Genomic DNA, 16,561 nt, shown 5'->3' with positions numbered 1-16,561 from the left:
GCAGAACCCAGAGTAGTAAGTTTATCAAAGCTCCCTGTTTGAAGAACTTTTTAGTAATCTGACCCATGCATGTGCAGGACATCTTGTGCTGGCATCATTGTATAGGGCTACTTCAGTTTTTGCCATGGAGCCCTTTAGATTTGTATTTTTAATCTCAGTAGGTCATTGTGTTTCAAAAGTAAGCACATTTGTTTTTCAAAACCCATCGGTTTACTTGGATTTGCTCACTTGTAACCTGGGGGGGGGGGGTGCATTTTAATTGGCACATCAAATGGTATTGTGGGGAGATTTTCATTATTGGTATTTTTGAAAATGATGAGCCCCAGCAGTTTCCAGAAGTGCAAACTGCAGTGGGACTTTATTAGTCACAATACACACAATTGGTGCCTGCAGTACCTCAGAACCAAACATGAGATTTCTAGTTGTGAGGTCTTCATGGCTATAAAGAGTAAAAAGAAAGTTTCTTTTGTTTGTCTACGTCCAGTTCAAGTGCATTGGAGGCATCAATTTTGAGGGGCTCAGGAGTTGCACAAAATGCTAGTGATGCATTAGCATCGAGGAGGCATTGATCTCCCATCCCATCATTAACATCAAGATTCCACTGCTTCAACAGTGACAGTGATCAAGATAATCAAGCAAAAGCTAAAGAGACATCAGTCTATAATCCCCCCCCCCCCCCCCAAAAAAAAAAAAAAGAGGTTCATTCTTTTTCATCCACATCTGGTGCACAGTGGCAGTCTCTAAGGGTCTGATATACGGTCACTAATACTTTTCAGTATATATGGCATTGATTCCAGGATATTGAATGGCCTCCGCATTGGTGCTGGTCATTCCACTGCCAATCTCGAGTGCATTGGGGAGGAAGCTTCACCAGAGCACATATCTATATCAGTTTAGACCCCAGAAGACAAGACAAGAGGAACTTTCACAGAACCCTTGTCTGCTAACTTGGCACAAGCTGAGACATCTCGTATTTAAAAAAAAAATTCTGGGGGTTCAGCTCAAAAATTAGAAGCTTTTCCTGAATAGGAGAAATTGACTGGTCTCCTATTTATACCCCTGTCCACCAAAGTACCTCTTCTTTACAGATTATGTCAAGGAAATAGTTGAAACAATTCCATTTACATTGGAGAAGTAGAGCCCAGGGCAGAAATGGTGGACACCCTCCTATTTCTCAACACCCAACTCTCAAGTAAGTTGCAACAATGTCTGTTCACAAAATCCCCACAGATGAGGATGTGGGAGACTCCCCTTTCTTTACAGCCTGTAAAAGGAAGGCAGAGTCCATGTACAGAGACCAGAAGGCTCCTCTATTTGAAAAGCAGTAAGTTGTGGTTGAATCTACTCTCAAGTGGATGAGACCCCCCCTCCCCCATCCTTTACTTGATGAACCCTGGGAGTGACAGTCATACTCTGGACCTTCTCATGAGGAAGATGTTCTGAAATGCTATGCTCAATTCCTGCAAATATCTTACTAGTTCTTCATGAGGTAATATGTCAGTTTCTCCCTTGGGGCAAATGCAACGGCCTTAGGTCACTAGTGAACAGCAGTAAGGAGATCAACTTTTGATGTTTTTGAGATGTCATTGAGAGCTTCTTCTATGCGTGTTGGCACCCATGGATTCCCATGGCTGTAGGTTTGGACGTCTAGGAAAAGTTAGTCAATATGCTGTGCAAGGGGGAACCCTGACTAGCCCTGTTGGAGACAGAATACTGGGCTTAATGGGCCTTAGTCTGACTCATAGTTTTTTGTTTAAATGATTTCAGGGAAGAGGTGGATCAGTTCAAAGACCACTGCACTACTCTTCAGACCCTTTCTGCAGCCACCACTGAACTGGCCTCCACATTTTCTAGGACAGGGGTGGGAAACCTCAGTCCTCAAGGGCCACAATCCAATTGGTTTTTCAGGATTTCCCCGATAAATATACATGGAATCTATTTGCATGCACTTCCTCTGTTGTATGCAAATAGATACCATGTATATTCATTGGGGACATCATGAAAACCTGATTGGATTGTGGCCCTTGGACTGAGGTTACCCACCCCTGATCAAGGAGGAAGTACCTGGCAGGGGTGCTGAGAAAACACTTCTATCCTCTGAATGGGTGATGTGCTGTACCTTCTTGTTTCGATCAACCACCAGAGGTATTTTGTTCTTACTCAAGAAAGCAAAGAGCCACAATACCTCAGCCAGCTTCCCGCCAAAACCTGTGACAGGGCTTTTGACTAGATCAGTCAGATTTCACAGCATTCCAGTGTCCATTCTGGAGAACATCTCAGTTGGTGAAAGGCTAAGATTTTACCTAAGCTGTTAGTCAGTATAACATGGACTTTGATTCTCAGCATAATATTGAATGGATATAATTAGACCTAAAAGAAACCTTACCCGATTAGTCACCAAGAAGATCATGATCAGACTCTCAGCATCCGGATAAATACTTAAAGGAACTCTCTTCCCATTGGGAGACCAGTACAGTAGAACCTATTCCACTGAGAGTGATGATTTTAGACCAGATATTTCATGATCTCAAAGAAAATCAGGATTTAAAGGCCTTGATCAAATTTCTTGTAAACAAACAAAAAAAAGGTCAAGATGGGTTTCTTGGGTACTTTAATCCCTCTAATCTAAAATGGAGACTGGCTATACTCCCTGGATCTACTGGAGGCTTATACTCGCACAGAGATGCATCATAATCATAGGAAGTATCTTCAACTCATAACAGAAATATTTTATCTCCAATATCCTATATTACCTTTCAGCCTAGTGTGCTCTCCATATTGTTCACATAGTTTCTTGCCATGTTAATGATGCATCTTTTCAAACTGGGGATGCATGTGTTTCCCTATCTGGACAACTGGCTAGTCAAGAGCACATCTGAAGAAGGTTTGACAGAATTAATGAACTCAGCCATTTGAGTGCTAAGACACTAGGGTTTGCAGTCAATTACCCCAGATAATCCCATCAACTTGGTTGGAATTCAGAAGAGCTATGTGAAACACAATGCAGGTAAAAACCTCCTTTGCCAGGAGAGGAGTACAGTCTCTAGTGCCCTTAGTGGAAGAAATAAGTCATCAGACATCATGGGATTTAGTGAGGCTATTGGCAGTGCCTTCAAAAGTATGTGTCACTCCCTTAGCACAGGTCAATGTGAGACAAGCCCAGTGGACTTTTGCGCTCAGTGGATTTGAGCCACTCAAAGCTTGTGAAATGCTATGCAAGTAACCTTTCAGGTGGCTGATTGAATTAATACCGCCAGGTGTAGCCTTTCAAATCATTCAAAATCAAATTGTTCTGGCCATAGATGCGCCCAGACAAGGACAGAAAGCTTATATAGAGGAGTTCTGCATTCAGAGCCTAGTCATCATAGGAAAAGCTTCGTCTTGATAAACTTAAGGGTAATATGGAATTTACAGGCTTTCAGAGATAAATTGGCCAACAAAAGTATTCTAGTTTAGATTGACAGTTGAATACCTATGTTCTGCTTGAACAAGTAGGAAGAAATTAGATGATATCTCTTTTGTTGGGAAATTGTCATGATATAGAATTGGGCCCTCATTCAGGGTAACACTCCCAGCCACATACCTGGCAGGAAAGGATAGCATAAGTCTTGTCTTATAAGCATATAAATGGTCGTTGGTTAGAGAACAGTATTTTGCAAGTGGGCGACACCTTTGACCAGTCTGTTTGCTTCTCCTTTGAGCCAAGGGTCCCTGTGATCTGCTGAAAGATAGGAACACATCCAGCCTCAAAGCGTCTTGCATATATAGTCTCTAAATCATTTAGTAGCTAAATCTTGGAAAGACCTGGGAGCTATGGTAGTCATAGCTTCATTGCTGACCAAGATAAATCTGATTCATGCTCCTGTTGGGATTTGTCCATCAGGAAACAAATTAAGCTTCGGTCTTTCCCAACTCTACTCATGCAAAATCAGATCCATTGCTCTCTGACTGGATGTTGAGAGGATTGAATTCACTGGATCTGGCTGTGAATGTATCTCACATCCTTCTGGCTAATAGAGATTTGCCATCTGATATGATAAAGGCCCTAGTTTGCTTTAATTGGACCACACAACTGCTTGAATACCTACTACATCTGTCCGAGTTGCATCTCATAATCAACTCGGAGTTCACCTTAGTGCAGTTGACACCTCACCATTGTGAAAGTAAATCCATGTCTGTATAATCCTTGCTCTTCCATTTTATTTGAAGCTGACTTAAATTGAAGCCTTTCATTGGTGTCTTAGGACCTCGTTGTGGTTCTAAACAAACTGATATAAGCTCTTTGAGTCACTAGACTCATGTGAGCTGAATTGTATGTCTTGATGTTTCCTGTTTTGATGGTGGTCACTTCTACACTTGGTGTTAATGAGCTACATGCTTCAATGACTGATTAACTTTTTAAGGTCCTGCCTAACCAGTCAATTCTCCTTCCAGCATTTTTACCCAAAAGACATGTCCACAGTGGTGAACATGCCTTGCACACCTGTGATATGAGAGAGCCATAGTCACCTACCTGGCATGTTTTAAAACCCATAGAAAGTTCACCCAGCTTTTTGATGCATGTGATTCTAATAAACCTGGGAATGCTGCTGTCAAATTCAGTCCGTTGGCCAGTTAGCTAGCATGTATCATTTTTACTTCTACCCAGGGCCAATGCAAAGATATTGGGCACCCTTGACATACCCTCAGTCTTGTGCCCCATAAGTGAACTTTCTTCCATGTTCATAGTGAATGAGGGCTATAAATTGCCGATACTATGGCTGCAATTATTGTTGAGGTTGCTAATACTCTACGTAAGTATCAGCTGGACCAAGTGAACTGCTATTGCTCATCTGGCCTCCTTGACCCAGTACCACTAGCTTCCCCGATATTTACTCCCCTTATTTTGTCACCTTTAATTATATCCAATTTTACAAACAACTATTTTATTGTCAATTCCACCTCCCTACCAGCCTACAGGCTATATGTACTACATAGTACCCACATTTACCTTCAATCCTACAGCAGGATAGTATTCCTGTCAGCCATTACCCTAAGGTGGTGCTTTAAGAAGTTTTAATTAAACAACTCTATAATACTAAGATGTAGACAGCAGTCCAGCAGCAAGAGGGGTGCTATCCAGTGTGTATTGCAGATTGTTACATGTATGAAATCTTCTGTTGGTGAGAGGTTATATCTGTGTGCTCGATGCAAAGAGCTCCTAGATCTCAGAGAACAAATCTGTTCTCGTCCGGCTAAAGTAGCAGACTGGAGGAGCTGAGGGAGACAGATACATACATATAAGAGGCCTACAGGGAGGTTGTAGAGAAGTCCCACTTCCAGTCTGGCAGCCATATATATATATATATATATATATATACACACACAGTGCGCACTCCATTTAAGTGCATGTCAGATAAGCGCATGCTCTATTTAACTGCATGCCGTATTTCGGTCCCATTTTTGGCGCCATCAATTTCTGTGGGGACAAACTTCGGTTTAGCGCACCACTGATAAGTGCAAGATCCGCTTATGTGCATGGTTTAAGACCGCTCCTCTGCAGGAAAGACTCCACATCAGCGCATGCATGGAATATGGAAGCCTATTGGCACATGACAACCAACGAGATTTCAAATTTACCGCCCTTTTAACTGCCACAGGCAGAATAAGCAAAAGAATGTTGTTAAGAGTGTACACTGGAGTCGTCGTCGTCACGCAACTGTAAGACTTCACTGGCTGAACGAATAGAAGTTCTTAAAAAATTAGAAAACAAAGTCAAGCATCTATTGCTAAAGAATATGGTGTCAATCCCAGTCAAATTTCATGTATCTTATAGCAGACGGAGTAGTAGCTAGGAATAATTTGATGATATTCATTTTGGATCAGTTTAGTTTGGCCTCTAATAAGCTGTGTTCGAATGGGAGGGGGTTAGTTCTGGGTGAGATTTGTTCTTTGAGTTGTTTCCATTAGCTTGCCTCTCCCTTCTCTGGGGTGGCACCGGATCTCACCGCTGGTTGGCTCAGGCTCCGTCCGCTTCTCCTGCCACTCTGTCTCATCCGTTCACGGAGTCGGCGCGGTCCGTACTGTTTTGATTTATTGGTATAATCTTTTAAGGAATTTCTATCATCATTAAATTTATAATTATGCTCTATCAGTATGACTCATATTAAAGGACAGATGCTAGATTTAATTGCATAGTCTAATAATAATAATAATGGTATTGAGTCCTTAGTTGATAATATAACTTGAGAACCCGTGATTTGGACAGATCATTATTTATCTACTTTTTATGTTAGAAATCCTGAAAATCTAAAATTTTTAGAGAGAAATGGGAATATTGACAGGATGATTTTATTCCGGAAGTACCCAAAAGCAGATATTTTCTGGAATGGACTTTTAGAAATTTTAGACTTTAATGTTTTAGATATACATGGAATGCTCTTATCGTGGGATGAAACTGTGGTAGGGATTTTAGATAAATTGGCTGCTTTGCATGAGAAGCTGAATCATAGGAAAGTGGAAACTCTTTGGTATACAAAGACATTACAGAGACTAAAAAGAACTTGCAGAATGTATGAAAGACTGGAAAAAAACTGAGAAAATAGTAGATACCAAACTTGGGGCCCTGTTTACTAAGGTGTGCTAGCGTTTTTAGAGTGCGCTAATGATGTTAGCGCAGCTTAGTAAACGGCCGTTGGAGAGAGAATTTTCGAATTTATAAAAAATATTCAGGAAGCTAAACTTCAATGTTATGATAAGACTAGTGAAAAAGGCCCGTTTCTGACAGAAATGAAACGGGCGCTAGCAAGGTTTTCCTCGGAGTGTGTATGTTTGAGAGAGTGTGTGTGAGATTGACTGTGTGAGAGAGAGTGAATGTGCGAGTGTGTGTGTGTGACAGAGAGAGAGTGAGACTGGGTGCGAGTGTGTCCGTGAGAGAATCAGAGTGTGTGCCAGGGCCCCCCCCCCCCCCCCCGCTCCGTTCCAGTTCCAGGGTCATCCCCCCTCCCTCCCTCCGAGTTCCAGGGTCTTCCCCCCCCTCCGAGTTCCAGGGTCATCCCCCCCTCCCTCCGAGTTCCAGGGTCCCTTCCAGTTTCAGGGTCCCCCCCACCCTCCCTCAGAGTTCCAGGGTCCCCACCCTCCCAGTTTCAGGGTCACCTTCCCTCCCTCCCTTCCAGTTCCATAGTCCCCCTCCCAGTTCAAGGGTCGCTCCCCCTCCCTCCCAGTTCCACGGTCCTGTTCCCTACCTTCCTCCCTCCCTCCGAGGTGCTTGGTGGGGGTGGGGGTTTTGCTATTTGCTGTCAACCTAAGGAGACACTGCTTCTGGCGTCCAGCAGCAAAATCCTGTCGTGACCCACAGGCAGCTGGAGGTCCCTCATACTGTTTCAGTGACACACATTGACAGGCAGCGGCGGGGCTGACGCAGCCATGGGCACCCTGGATAAACTTTGTATTGTTGACAAATGATGTGAAAATACAGAGTTTAAAATTGCTGTTTCTACCAGGTAGAATAATTTTTAAAGCTGTTTTAGTGATATTTAATTTAGATTTCATGATATTCATATGTTCAGATGGGTAGCTTTCAAATAAATTAAAAAGGTGTGCAGTAAGAAAACAAAAACCTTTTGTCTTTTACCTGTTAAGGCGCAGTTTATCCAGTAGAAACAGCTTTAGAGGTGTTTCAGATGTAAGAAGAAAAAAAAACGACAAAGTGGATCAGCAGCTCCTAGGTGTGCTTGATTTTGAGTGTATGAGAATGACAGCTGTGTTGGGGAGTGGAAACAGAGATTAACCAATGGGCTTCCTTGCTTACAGTGTAGTTGATTGGGTCACTTCCACTCGTGTGTAGTAATCGTCCTGCTGCATGGCCAGAGTCGGAGAGGAGAGGGGTTGCGGCGGAACGGTGAGGGAGCGGCTGCGGGAGGGTGGGTGAAGGGGGGACTGTGGGCGGGGGGACAGGGTGCAGCGGCGATTTTGTTTGGTTTTGAGTGTATGGGAATGACAGCTGCGTTGGGGAGTGGAAACAGATTAACCAATGGGCTTCCTTGATTCGTTGAGTGTGCTCCGCCCTAACGTCATCACGTTTGACTTGAGGGCGAGGCAGACACTCATGGGATCTACTCAATCTACAAATTTAGAACGTTGAAATATTGGAGGCTTCATTAGACCGTTGGGGTTGTGAATTATGTCTGGATGGGGTGTGGCTGAGGGAGGGTCTATGAGTGAGAATGAGTGGTGCTGACAGCCTAGCCTACCAACAGTACAGGGCTTCAGTGTTTCCCTGCCACAGAGTAAGCTTCAGAACGTTGGAGGTGAGAATTATTTATATAGATAAGTGAATGAGACTTCTACTAAATCACTTTTTAGAATATATTCTGAATTGACTAATATTGATAGGACTAGGAATATTTCTTAATTATCTCAACTTTCTACAGATCAATTAGCTACATTTTTTTCAATCAAAGGTAAATAATATTTGGCAGATGTTTGTTACAAACAATAAAGATGTTGCTCAAGAACTGATTAGTCATCAGATTAATGTTATGGACGGAATACCTGCGGCTAGAAGCTGGAAATTTATTTACTCCTGTAACGGAAGAATTATTAATAAGGTTACCAAGAAAGGGAGTCCTTTTTATTTATCAATTCCTCCAACAATTCTTCTTTGGCTCACTGCTTTTGTTAATAATGTTTTAACAAAAGAAATTTATCCTAGTGAAATAGCATCGATTATTCTGATCTCTGTACCTAAAAATTTAGATGGTGATCTTAATCAGGTGAAGAATTTTAGACTGGTTGCCAGAATTTCATGGTTAGCAAAACTCTCTATTTAAAACTTTCTATTTAAAAGAATCTACATATTGGTCTCAGCATAGATATCACTTTATGCATAGTACTGAAACTATGCATATAGCACTTACAACTGAGATCAAACATCACTTACAAAATGGGGAAGGAATATACTAGCTGGCATCTGGATTGTGGGGTCCCTCAGGGTTCCCCACATCTCCTCAGCTTTTCAATGTTTATATGAGTCATCTAGGAGGTTATTTACATTCTTTTAAGTATTTTTTCGTTATCCTGTGCTGATGACATATTTGTTTTATGACCAGTTCAGGAAACCTTTGAAAGTATTTTTTTCTATTATTGAAACATTATATAAAGCTAGTGGAAGACTGGGCATTTACAAATTATCTTAAGCTTAATACACAAAAGACCAAAACTGTGTGCTTTGGAGATTATCAGAAAGTTTCATTAGAAGTAATAAACCTATCTTCAGGTATTTCTCTAAGGATTTGTTCTAAGGTCGAGAGTACTTGGAGTAATTTTAGTTTCATGCTTTAGTTAGAAAATTTTTTTTTCATTTGAGGAAACGTCGATCGATTCAAACATCTTTGTCATATAGTATTTTGAATAATTACATAATCCACACTACTACCATTACTTACTGTAATTCTTTATATTGTTGTATTAACAAACAAAAGATGTGTCGTCATCAACTTCTCCAAAACACTGCAGCTCATCTGATTTTTGGCTTAGGAAAATTCATCAAAGCTAGTCCATTATTGAATAATTTACATTGGTTAAGATTGGGAACATTTATTCAATTTAAGATAGCATGCCAAATTTCACAAGTGTATTTATGGTTTGAACTGTATTATGGTGGGATATTTAATATCATACCCAGGATCAAGGAATTACCTAAGGAGTTCAAAAAAATTGAGTCTTGATATTCTGTCTGTGAAGAAGATGAAATTAAAGTCTATCTGGAAATGCTCTTTTGTATTTCATGGTTCAAGAGTTTGGAATAGTCTACCAGCAGCTCTAAGGTTAACACCTGACCATAATTTTTTTTCGTAAAAATCTTATGTTCTTTGTAAACTATTTTATTGTGAGTGTTGTAGTAGAGGAGTAGCCTAATGGTTAATGCAGTGGATTTTGATCCTGGGGAACTGGGTTCAATTCCCACTGCAGCTTCTTGTGACTCTGGGCAAGTCGCTTAATCCTCCATTGCTCCACGTGCAAATAAGTACCTGTATATGCTATGTAAACCGCTTTGAATGTAGTTGCAAAAAAGCCACAGAAAGGCGGAATATCAAGTCCCATTCCCATGATGTGTACATCCTAACCAATTGTGATATTATTCTTGTTGTAAACCGCTTTGAAGTTTTGTTAAAGCAGTATAGAAGATGCAGAGTAGTATAGAATAGAACCTTTTCTAATTCCACTATATCTTTTTTGAGATACAGTGACCAGAATTGAACACACCACGAGCGATACAGAGGCATTATAATATTCTTGGTTTTATTTTGCATCCCTTTCCTAATAATTTCTAGCATCCTGTTTACTTTTTTGGCCACTGCCACACACTTAAAGAAGTTTGAACTGTAAGTGGAAATAGGCAGGGAGCCTAATAAGGCAGCTTGAAGAGGGTTTATATTAGTGTAGCAAGACTCGTGGAAGTTAAGTCATGCAGCAGAAGTTTGAACAGATTGAAGGGGAGAGAGAGGGTTCAGTGAGACACCTGTGGGAAAGGTTACATCAGTTTAAGTAAGAAATGATGATTGTATTTACTAGTGTATTAAGGAAGGAATGAAACGGTTTCGTGGTGATGTAGAGAAAGAAAGAAGAGGTTTCAGAAGTTCATTGGATAGATGCAGAGAAAAGAATCAAAATGTGACCCCAAGGTTACAAGCTGATTGGACCCAGGAGGATTACAGTGTTATCCACAGAAATAGAAAAGGAGAGAAGTGGGTTTAGAGGGATAGATAAGAAACTGTCTTAGCCATGTTATATTTTCACATAGCAGTGGGATAGCTTGTCATTGTATATCAGATCTTAGTGAAAGAGGGCAAGAGGTGTTCCTTTTTATTAATGGAGCCTAAAGAATGACATGCTGTTCTTTTGAAGGTTAGAATGAAGGGTGAAGTCAGCAAATTTAGAAAATGATTCGAAGGGCAAGTATTTGTGCTCGCGTTTGGTATGTGATGTAGTGGCTTGCTGAATTTCGGTTTTGGGGCAAAAATGCCAGTGTGTTTTTGGCTGAAACCACCTCCCCCCCACCCACCCCCTCCGACCACAAGCATGATTATTCTCTGCCCTGCCAACCACAAGCACTGCGCTCCCAGACCCACCTCAGAAACCCTGGTGGTATAGTGGCCTTGTCAGGGCAGGAGCAATTGCCAGCCTCTCCTGCCCCCGCCAACTCTGCAGTCAAAAATGGCTACCATGACTCCCCGCAGTAGCCAGTTTGAGATTAGAACTGCCTTGCGCAGGAGCGATTCCCAGTCACTCCTGCCCATGCTGGTTCCAATCTCAAAATGGCTGCCATGGAAGTTGACTGTGGAGCCAGCGTGGGCAGGATTGACTGGGAATCACTCTTGCCGTGATGAAGCAACTAGACCACCAGGGCTTTAAGGTAGGCTCAGGGAGGGCCTGTTGGTGGTGGAGGGCAGGGAGATCCACTTTCTGCTGGTAGTGTGTTATAGCTGCAGTTTCAGCTGAAACCGAGTGGCAAATTTCAGCCTAAACCAAAAACCCCATTTTCAGTCGCCATCTAATGTGATAATGGTATTCAGTTATAATATTTGGTAAGGCTGGAAAGTTGGGTGGTCGGTATAATTGTATCTGATAAACTTTTGGAATGGATGTGATTTGTGTTGTTTGTGTAATTGCATTGTTATGAAATGATTTTATTATTATTATTATTATTATTATTATTATTGTACTCTGCCTTGCTTAGAGGAAGAATAGAAATAAATACACCCAGGCAGTGTGTCAGACAAGGAGATTGGGATTTGGGCCTGGATTTCTAGAGACATTTCTGCAGTTGAGAGGCAAATCTGCATGTCATCAGCATAAAGATGGTACTGAAAGCCATGGGAAGAGACTAGAGTACCACAGGAACAGGTATAATGAGAGAAGAGAGGAGGTCCCAAGACAGAGCCCTAACATATACCATAAGTACATAAGTACATAAGTAGTGCCATACTGGGAAAGACCAAAGGTCCATCTAGCCCAGCATCCTGTCACCGACAGTGGCCAATCCAGGTCAAGGGCACCTGTCATGGAGGCAAAAAAACATAGTAAAAACTTTCTCAGCTACATTAGAAACAGGAAGTCTGAAGCCTGTGAGGGAGTCAGTTGGACTATTTGATCACAGAGTAAAAGGTGCATTCAGGGAGCACAAGGCCTTAGTGGAGAGACTAAATTAATTCTTTTCGTTGATATTTATTGAAGAAATGGTATTTAAAGGTTACAGGTTGGAGGAACTGAAACAAATCTTGTTGAACTTGGAAGGTATAATAGGCCAAATGAACATCTAAAGAGCAGCAAATCACCTGGACCAGATGGTATACACCGCAGAGTACTAAAAACTCAAAATAAAATTGCAGATCAGCTATTATTATTATTATTTATATCCCACATTATCCCAAACGTTTGAGTTCAGTGTGGCTTACAATAATCAGTATTGGATACATAAGAAAGTAATTTGTTATAAGAATCCAATTTTACAATACAATATCATAAACATACTGGGATAGCAAAGAATGTTTAACATTTTGAAAATCTATTATGAATGAGAAGTTGTACATGAAGCAAAGAGAATGTTAATGGTAAATAGAGTAATAACCCATTCAGGTAATAATTAGTAATCTGTAACCTGTTATTAAAATAGTCTTATGGTACTTGTAGATTGGAGGGTGGCCCATGTAACACCAATTTTTAAAGAAGATTCCAATCATGATATGGGAAACAGACCAGTGAGCCTATCATCGGTGCCAGGCAAAATAGTAGAAACTATAATAAAGAGCTACATTACTGAATATATAGTGGGGAGAATATAAAATAAATTTAGCACAGGGAAATCGTGCCTCACCAATCTGCTACATGTTTTGGAAAATGTGAATAAACGTGGATTAAGATGTGCCAGTTGATATACTAGATTTTCAGAAAACTTATCAAAGTCCTTCTTGAGGGACTCCTGAGAACATAAAAAATCCATGGTCTAGTAGGCAGCGTTCTGTTGTAGATTGCGAACTGGTTAAAAGAAAACAGAGGAGTTAAGTGATCAATTGTCTCAGTAGAGGAAGGTGAATACCACAGTACCACAGGGATCTGTACAGATACCAGTGCTTTTTAGCTAGGGCTGTACCAAATATTCATATTCTACTACTAATCATTTCTATAGCGCTACAAGGCATATGCAGCGCTGTACACCATACAGAAAAACAGTCCCTGCTCAGAGAGCTTACAATCTAGATAAGACAGGCAGGCAGACAGAACAATTAAGGGTAAGGGATAGAGGTGAGGATAAAAGGACAAGGCAAGTGAGCAGTGGTTAGGAGTCAAACGCAGTGGTAAAGAGGTGGGCTAGACGTACAGGCTCGGGAAGTTTATTCCATGTGTGAGGTGCAGCAAGATAAAAGGAACGGAGTCTGGAATTAGCAATAGAGGAGAAGGGGACAGATAAGAGATTTATCAACAGAACAGAGTACCCGAGGGGGGGCGTAGGGAGAGACAAGAGTGAGAGGTACTGAGGAGCGGCAGAGTGAATGCACTTATAGGTCAATAAGAGAAGTTTGAATTGAATGCGGAAACGGATAGGGAGCCAGTGAAGTGACTTAAGAAGAGAGCTAATGTGAGTATAGCGACTTTGGTGGAAAATGAGTCTCGCAGCAGAGTTTTGGACTGATAGAAGAAGAGAGAGATGGCTAAGAGGGAGGCTGGTAAGAAGCAGGTTACAATAATCAAGACGAGAGGTGATAAGAGTGTGGATAAGGGTTCTTGTAGAGTGCTCAGAGATGAAGGGATGGATTTTGCTGATGTTATAGAGAAAGAAACGACAGGTTTTGGCGATCTGCTGAATGTGAGCAGAGAAGGAGAGAGAGGAGTCAAAGATTACCCCAAGGTTACGAGCAGATGAGACAGGGAGAATGAGAGTGCCATCCACAGAAATAGAGAAAGTGGGGGAGAGGAGAGGTAGGTTTAGGGAGAAAGATGAGAAGCTTGGTTTTCGCCATGTTAAGTTTCAGATGACGTTGAGACATCCAGGCAGCGATATCAGATAGGCAGGCTGAAACTTTGGTCTGGATGCTGGTTGAGATTTTGGGGGTGGAGAGAGAGATTTGGGAGTCATCAGCATAGAGATGGTATTGAAAGCCATGGGATGATATCAGAGAGCCAAGAGAAGAAGCGTAGATGGAGAACAGGAGAGGACCGAGAACAGAACCCTGAGGTACACCGATTGGTAGACGGATAGAAGTGGAAGAGGATCCACCAGAGTGTACACTAAAGGTGCGAAGTGAGAGGTAGGAGGAGAACCAGGAAAGAACAGATCCCTGGAATCCAAATGAAGACAGCTTATCAAGGAGTAGGCTGTGATCAATAGTGTCAAAAGCAGCGGATAGATCGAGAAAGATGAGGATAGAATAGAGTCCTTTGGATTTGGCCAGGAGAAGGTCGTTGGAAACTTTGTAAGTGCAGTTTCAGTTGAATGAAGAGGGCGAAAGCCAGATTGGAGTGGGTCAAGAACAGCTTGAGATGAGAGAACGTCAAGACAGCAGCGGTGAACGGCACGTTCCAGTAACTTGGAAAGGAAGGGGAGGAGGGAGATGGGTCGAAAGTTGGAAGGACAGGTAGAGTCAAGTGAAGGCTTTTTCAGGAGCGGTGTGACCACAGCATCTTTGAAGGCATCAGGAACGGTCGCAGTGGAAAGAAAGATTGAGGATATGACAGATAAAAGGGGTGAGAGTAGGCGAGATGGTGTTAAGAAGGTGGGTAGGAATGGGATCAGAAGAACAGTTCGTTTTGAAGAGGAGAGAAGATGTGATGTTTCTTCATCAGTGACTTCACAATGCTTTTCTGACAAACACCCGGGAACGTAAAATTACTTCTGAATCTGCAAAATGAAGTTTCAGCCGATGAGTTCTTATAAATTTGGCCAGATCTATCCGTACCTGGAATGAATCATGACCATACGAAGGAATGAATGTTAAACCTTTAGCTAAAATTTGCAGTTGTATAGAAGTTAATTTGTATACCTGATTAATTATAGGGAGTCGTCCCTCTGTCGACGTCTCCCCCGGGATTTGGTTTGTTCGAACGTTACCGCAGTCCTCCTTTGTTTCTCCCCGGTCCTCTGCTTCTGCCTTTTGTTGCTCCTCGGATCATGATCGACCCCGATTTTTCACTCGTGTTGTCATCCCCACTGGAAGAGCTTGAAGTTAAATCACCATGATTTTTCCCATTGTCACCCCACCATCCCCCCTCCCTTCCCAAACTTCCTACTTCTCCTCCCCAAGCCAGATATCGTTCAACTTCTTATTAATGATAGTAACAAAAGGTATATCTATCAAAGCACTTACAAACATTATATGGAGCACGTACAGTCGAAAAACACAGGAAATTATCAGCAGCCCTATAAATTGATTAAACAACCAAGAAATAATATGCAGGTACCCTATAAAGGCATACAACCCATGAGGCCACTGACTTATACAGACGTCCGACGGGGAGCAACAGAAACCCTAAATTAATATTGTTGCAGCACTACTAATTCAAGGATCTCAACTATCCTCCACCTCACCCCCCTCATCCCACCCCAAGCCAATCTCTTAAAAAAAAAACGCAAAAAGAAAACTGGGTGTGCAGATAAACAATAGTCCATTAACAACCAAACCTTGCTGTGTGCTACATGCATATCCCCAGTGTGTATAGAGTGTATATATGGCCCCCAAATAGAAAGGAAATGTTTCTGCCCTTTAGGAAACAGACGTGCACTCCGACGTTCAAACAACATGAACCCATGAAATTTATTACGCCACTGCCAATAATCTGGTGGGGAGTCACTAGTCCAGAGACTTAAAATAATTTGCTTACCTATCATACATGCCTTTTGAATCAGTTGTTGAGGGGGTCTACTCTGCAATTCAAAAAGTTCATATTTGTAAGAGCTCCAAGGGGGGTAAGGGTAATCCGTGAGCCCATTAAAAGTTCTAAATATTTAAAAATTGCCCTCCAAAAATCCCGCACTAAAAAACAATCTCAGGGGGAATGAAAAAAAGAGCCCTGGGTGCACTGATATTTTCCACACAAAGGTGTATCGATACTTCCTATTTTAAAGATTTGAACCTTTGTGAGAGATTCCCTATGCAAAATACAAAATTTCACTCCCGTAGATCTGCATTGACAGCCAACGTGGGGATCCGGGAGGTCAGGGCATCAAATTCCAAAGAAAGAGTAGGCCTGTCCAGATCTTGTGCCCACAGCAGCCGAATGACCTCCTTGTCCATCAAAGGGACAAGGGTAACCAGAGCCTTATGAAGGCCCGAGACCGAAAGCCTATCACAGACTGGAAAAATTGTGTCAAACGATGGCTGTGCCTAGACCCCAAGGCCTCAGAACTCAAGGATCCAACATAATGTGATATTTAGTTATATGCGTAGGCGTTATTGATCTCTATGCCTATACCCAAAGCCCCTAAGCTCAAAATGAACCTCTATCTGTCAGGACATGCTCCAGCCTGGTGATACCCATAAGCTCCCAAATTCGAAAAGTTCCATTTTCATTACCAGGCGTTAAC

At 41.8% G+C, this 16,561-nt stretch overlaps 1 protein-coding gene across 5 annotated transcripts in view; it reads left to right on the top strand.

The window, feature by feature from the left end:
* The window catches only part of CCNT2 (cyclin T2), a 96,889-nt gene that overhangs the window by 36,529 nt on the left and 43,799 nt on the right, over nucleotides 1–16,561 (top strand). Inside the window, exon 2 of one of the 5 annotated variants that reach the window (XM_030210910.1) lies at nucleotides 1,089–1,192. The exons of the other annotated variants lie outside the window; for them this stretch is intronic. Within the exon in view, the coding sequence (XP_030066770.1) occupies nucleotides 1,153–1,192 (40 nt within the window). The 5' untranslated portion in view covers nucleotides 1,089–1,152. The remainder of the gene's footprint in view (nucleotides 1–1,088; nucleotides 1,193–16,561) is intronic. 5 annotated transcript variants of the gene reach the window in all.

The sequence above is a fragment of the Microcaecilia unicolor genome, chromosome 7 (assembly GCF_901765095.1).
Source record: "Microcaecilia unicolor chromosome 7, aMicUni1.1, whole genome shotgun sequence".
Lineage (NCBI taxonomy): Eukaryota > Metazoa > Chordata > Amphibia > Gymnophiona > Siphonopidae > Microcaecilia > Microcaecilia unicolor.
This window is presented reverse-complemented; position numbering and strand designations above follow the sequence as displayed.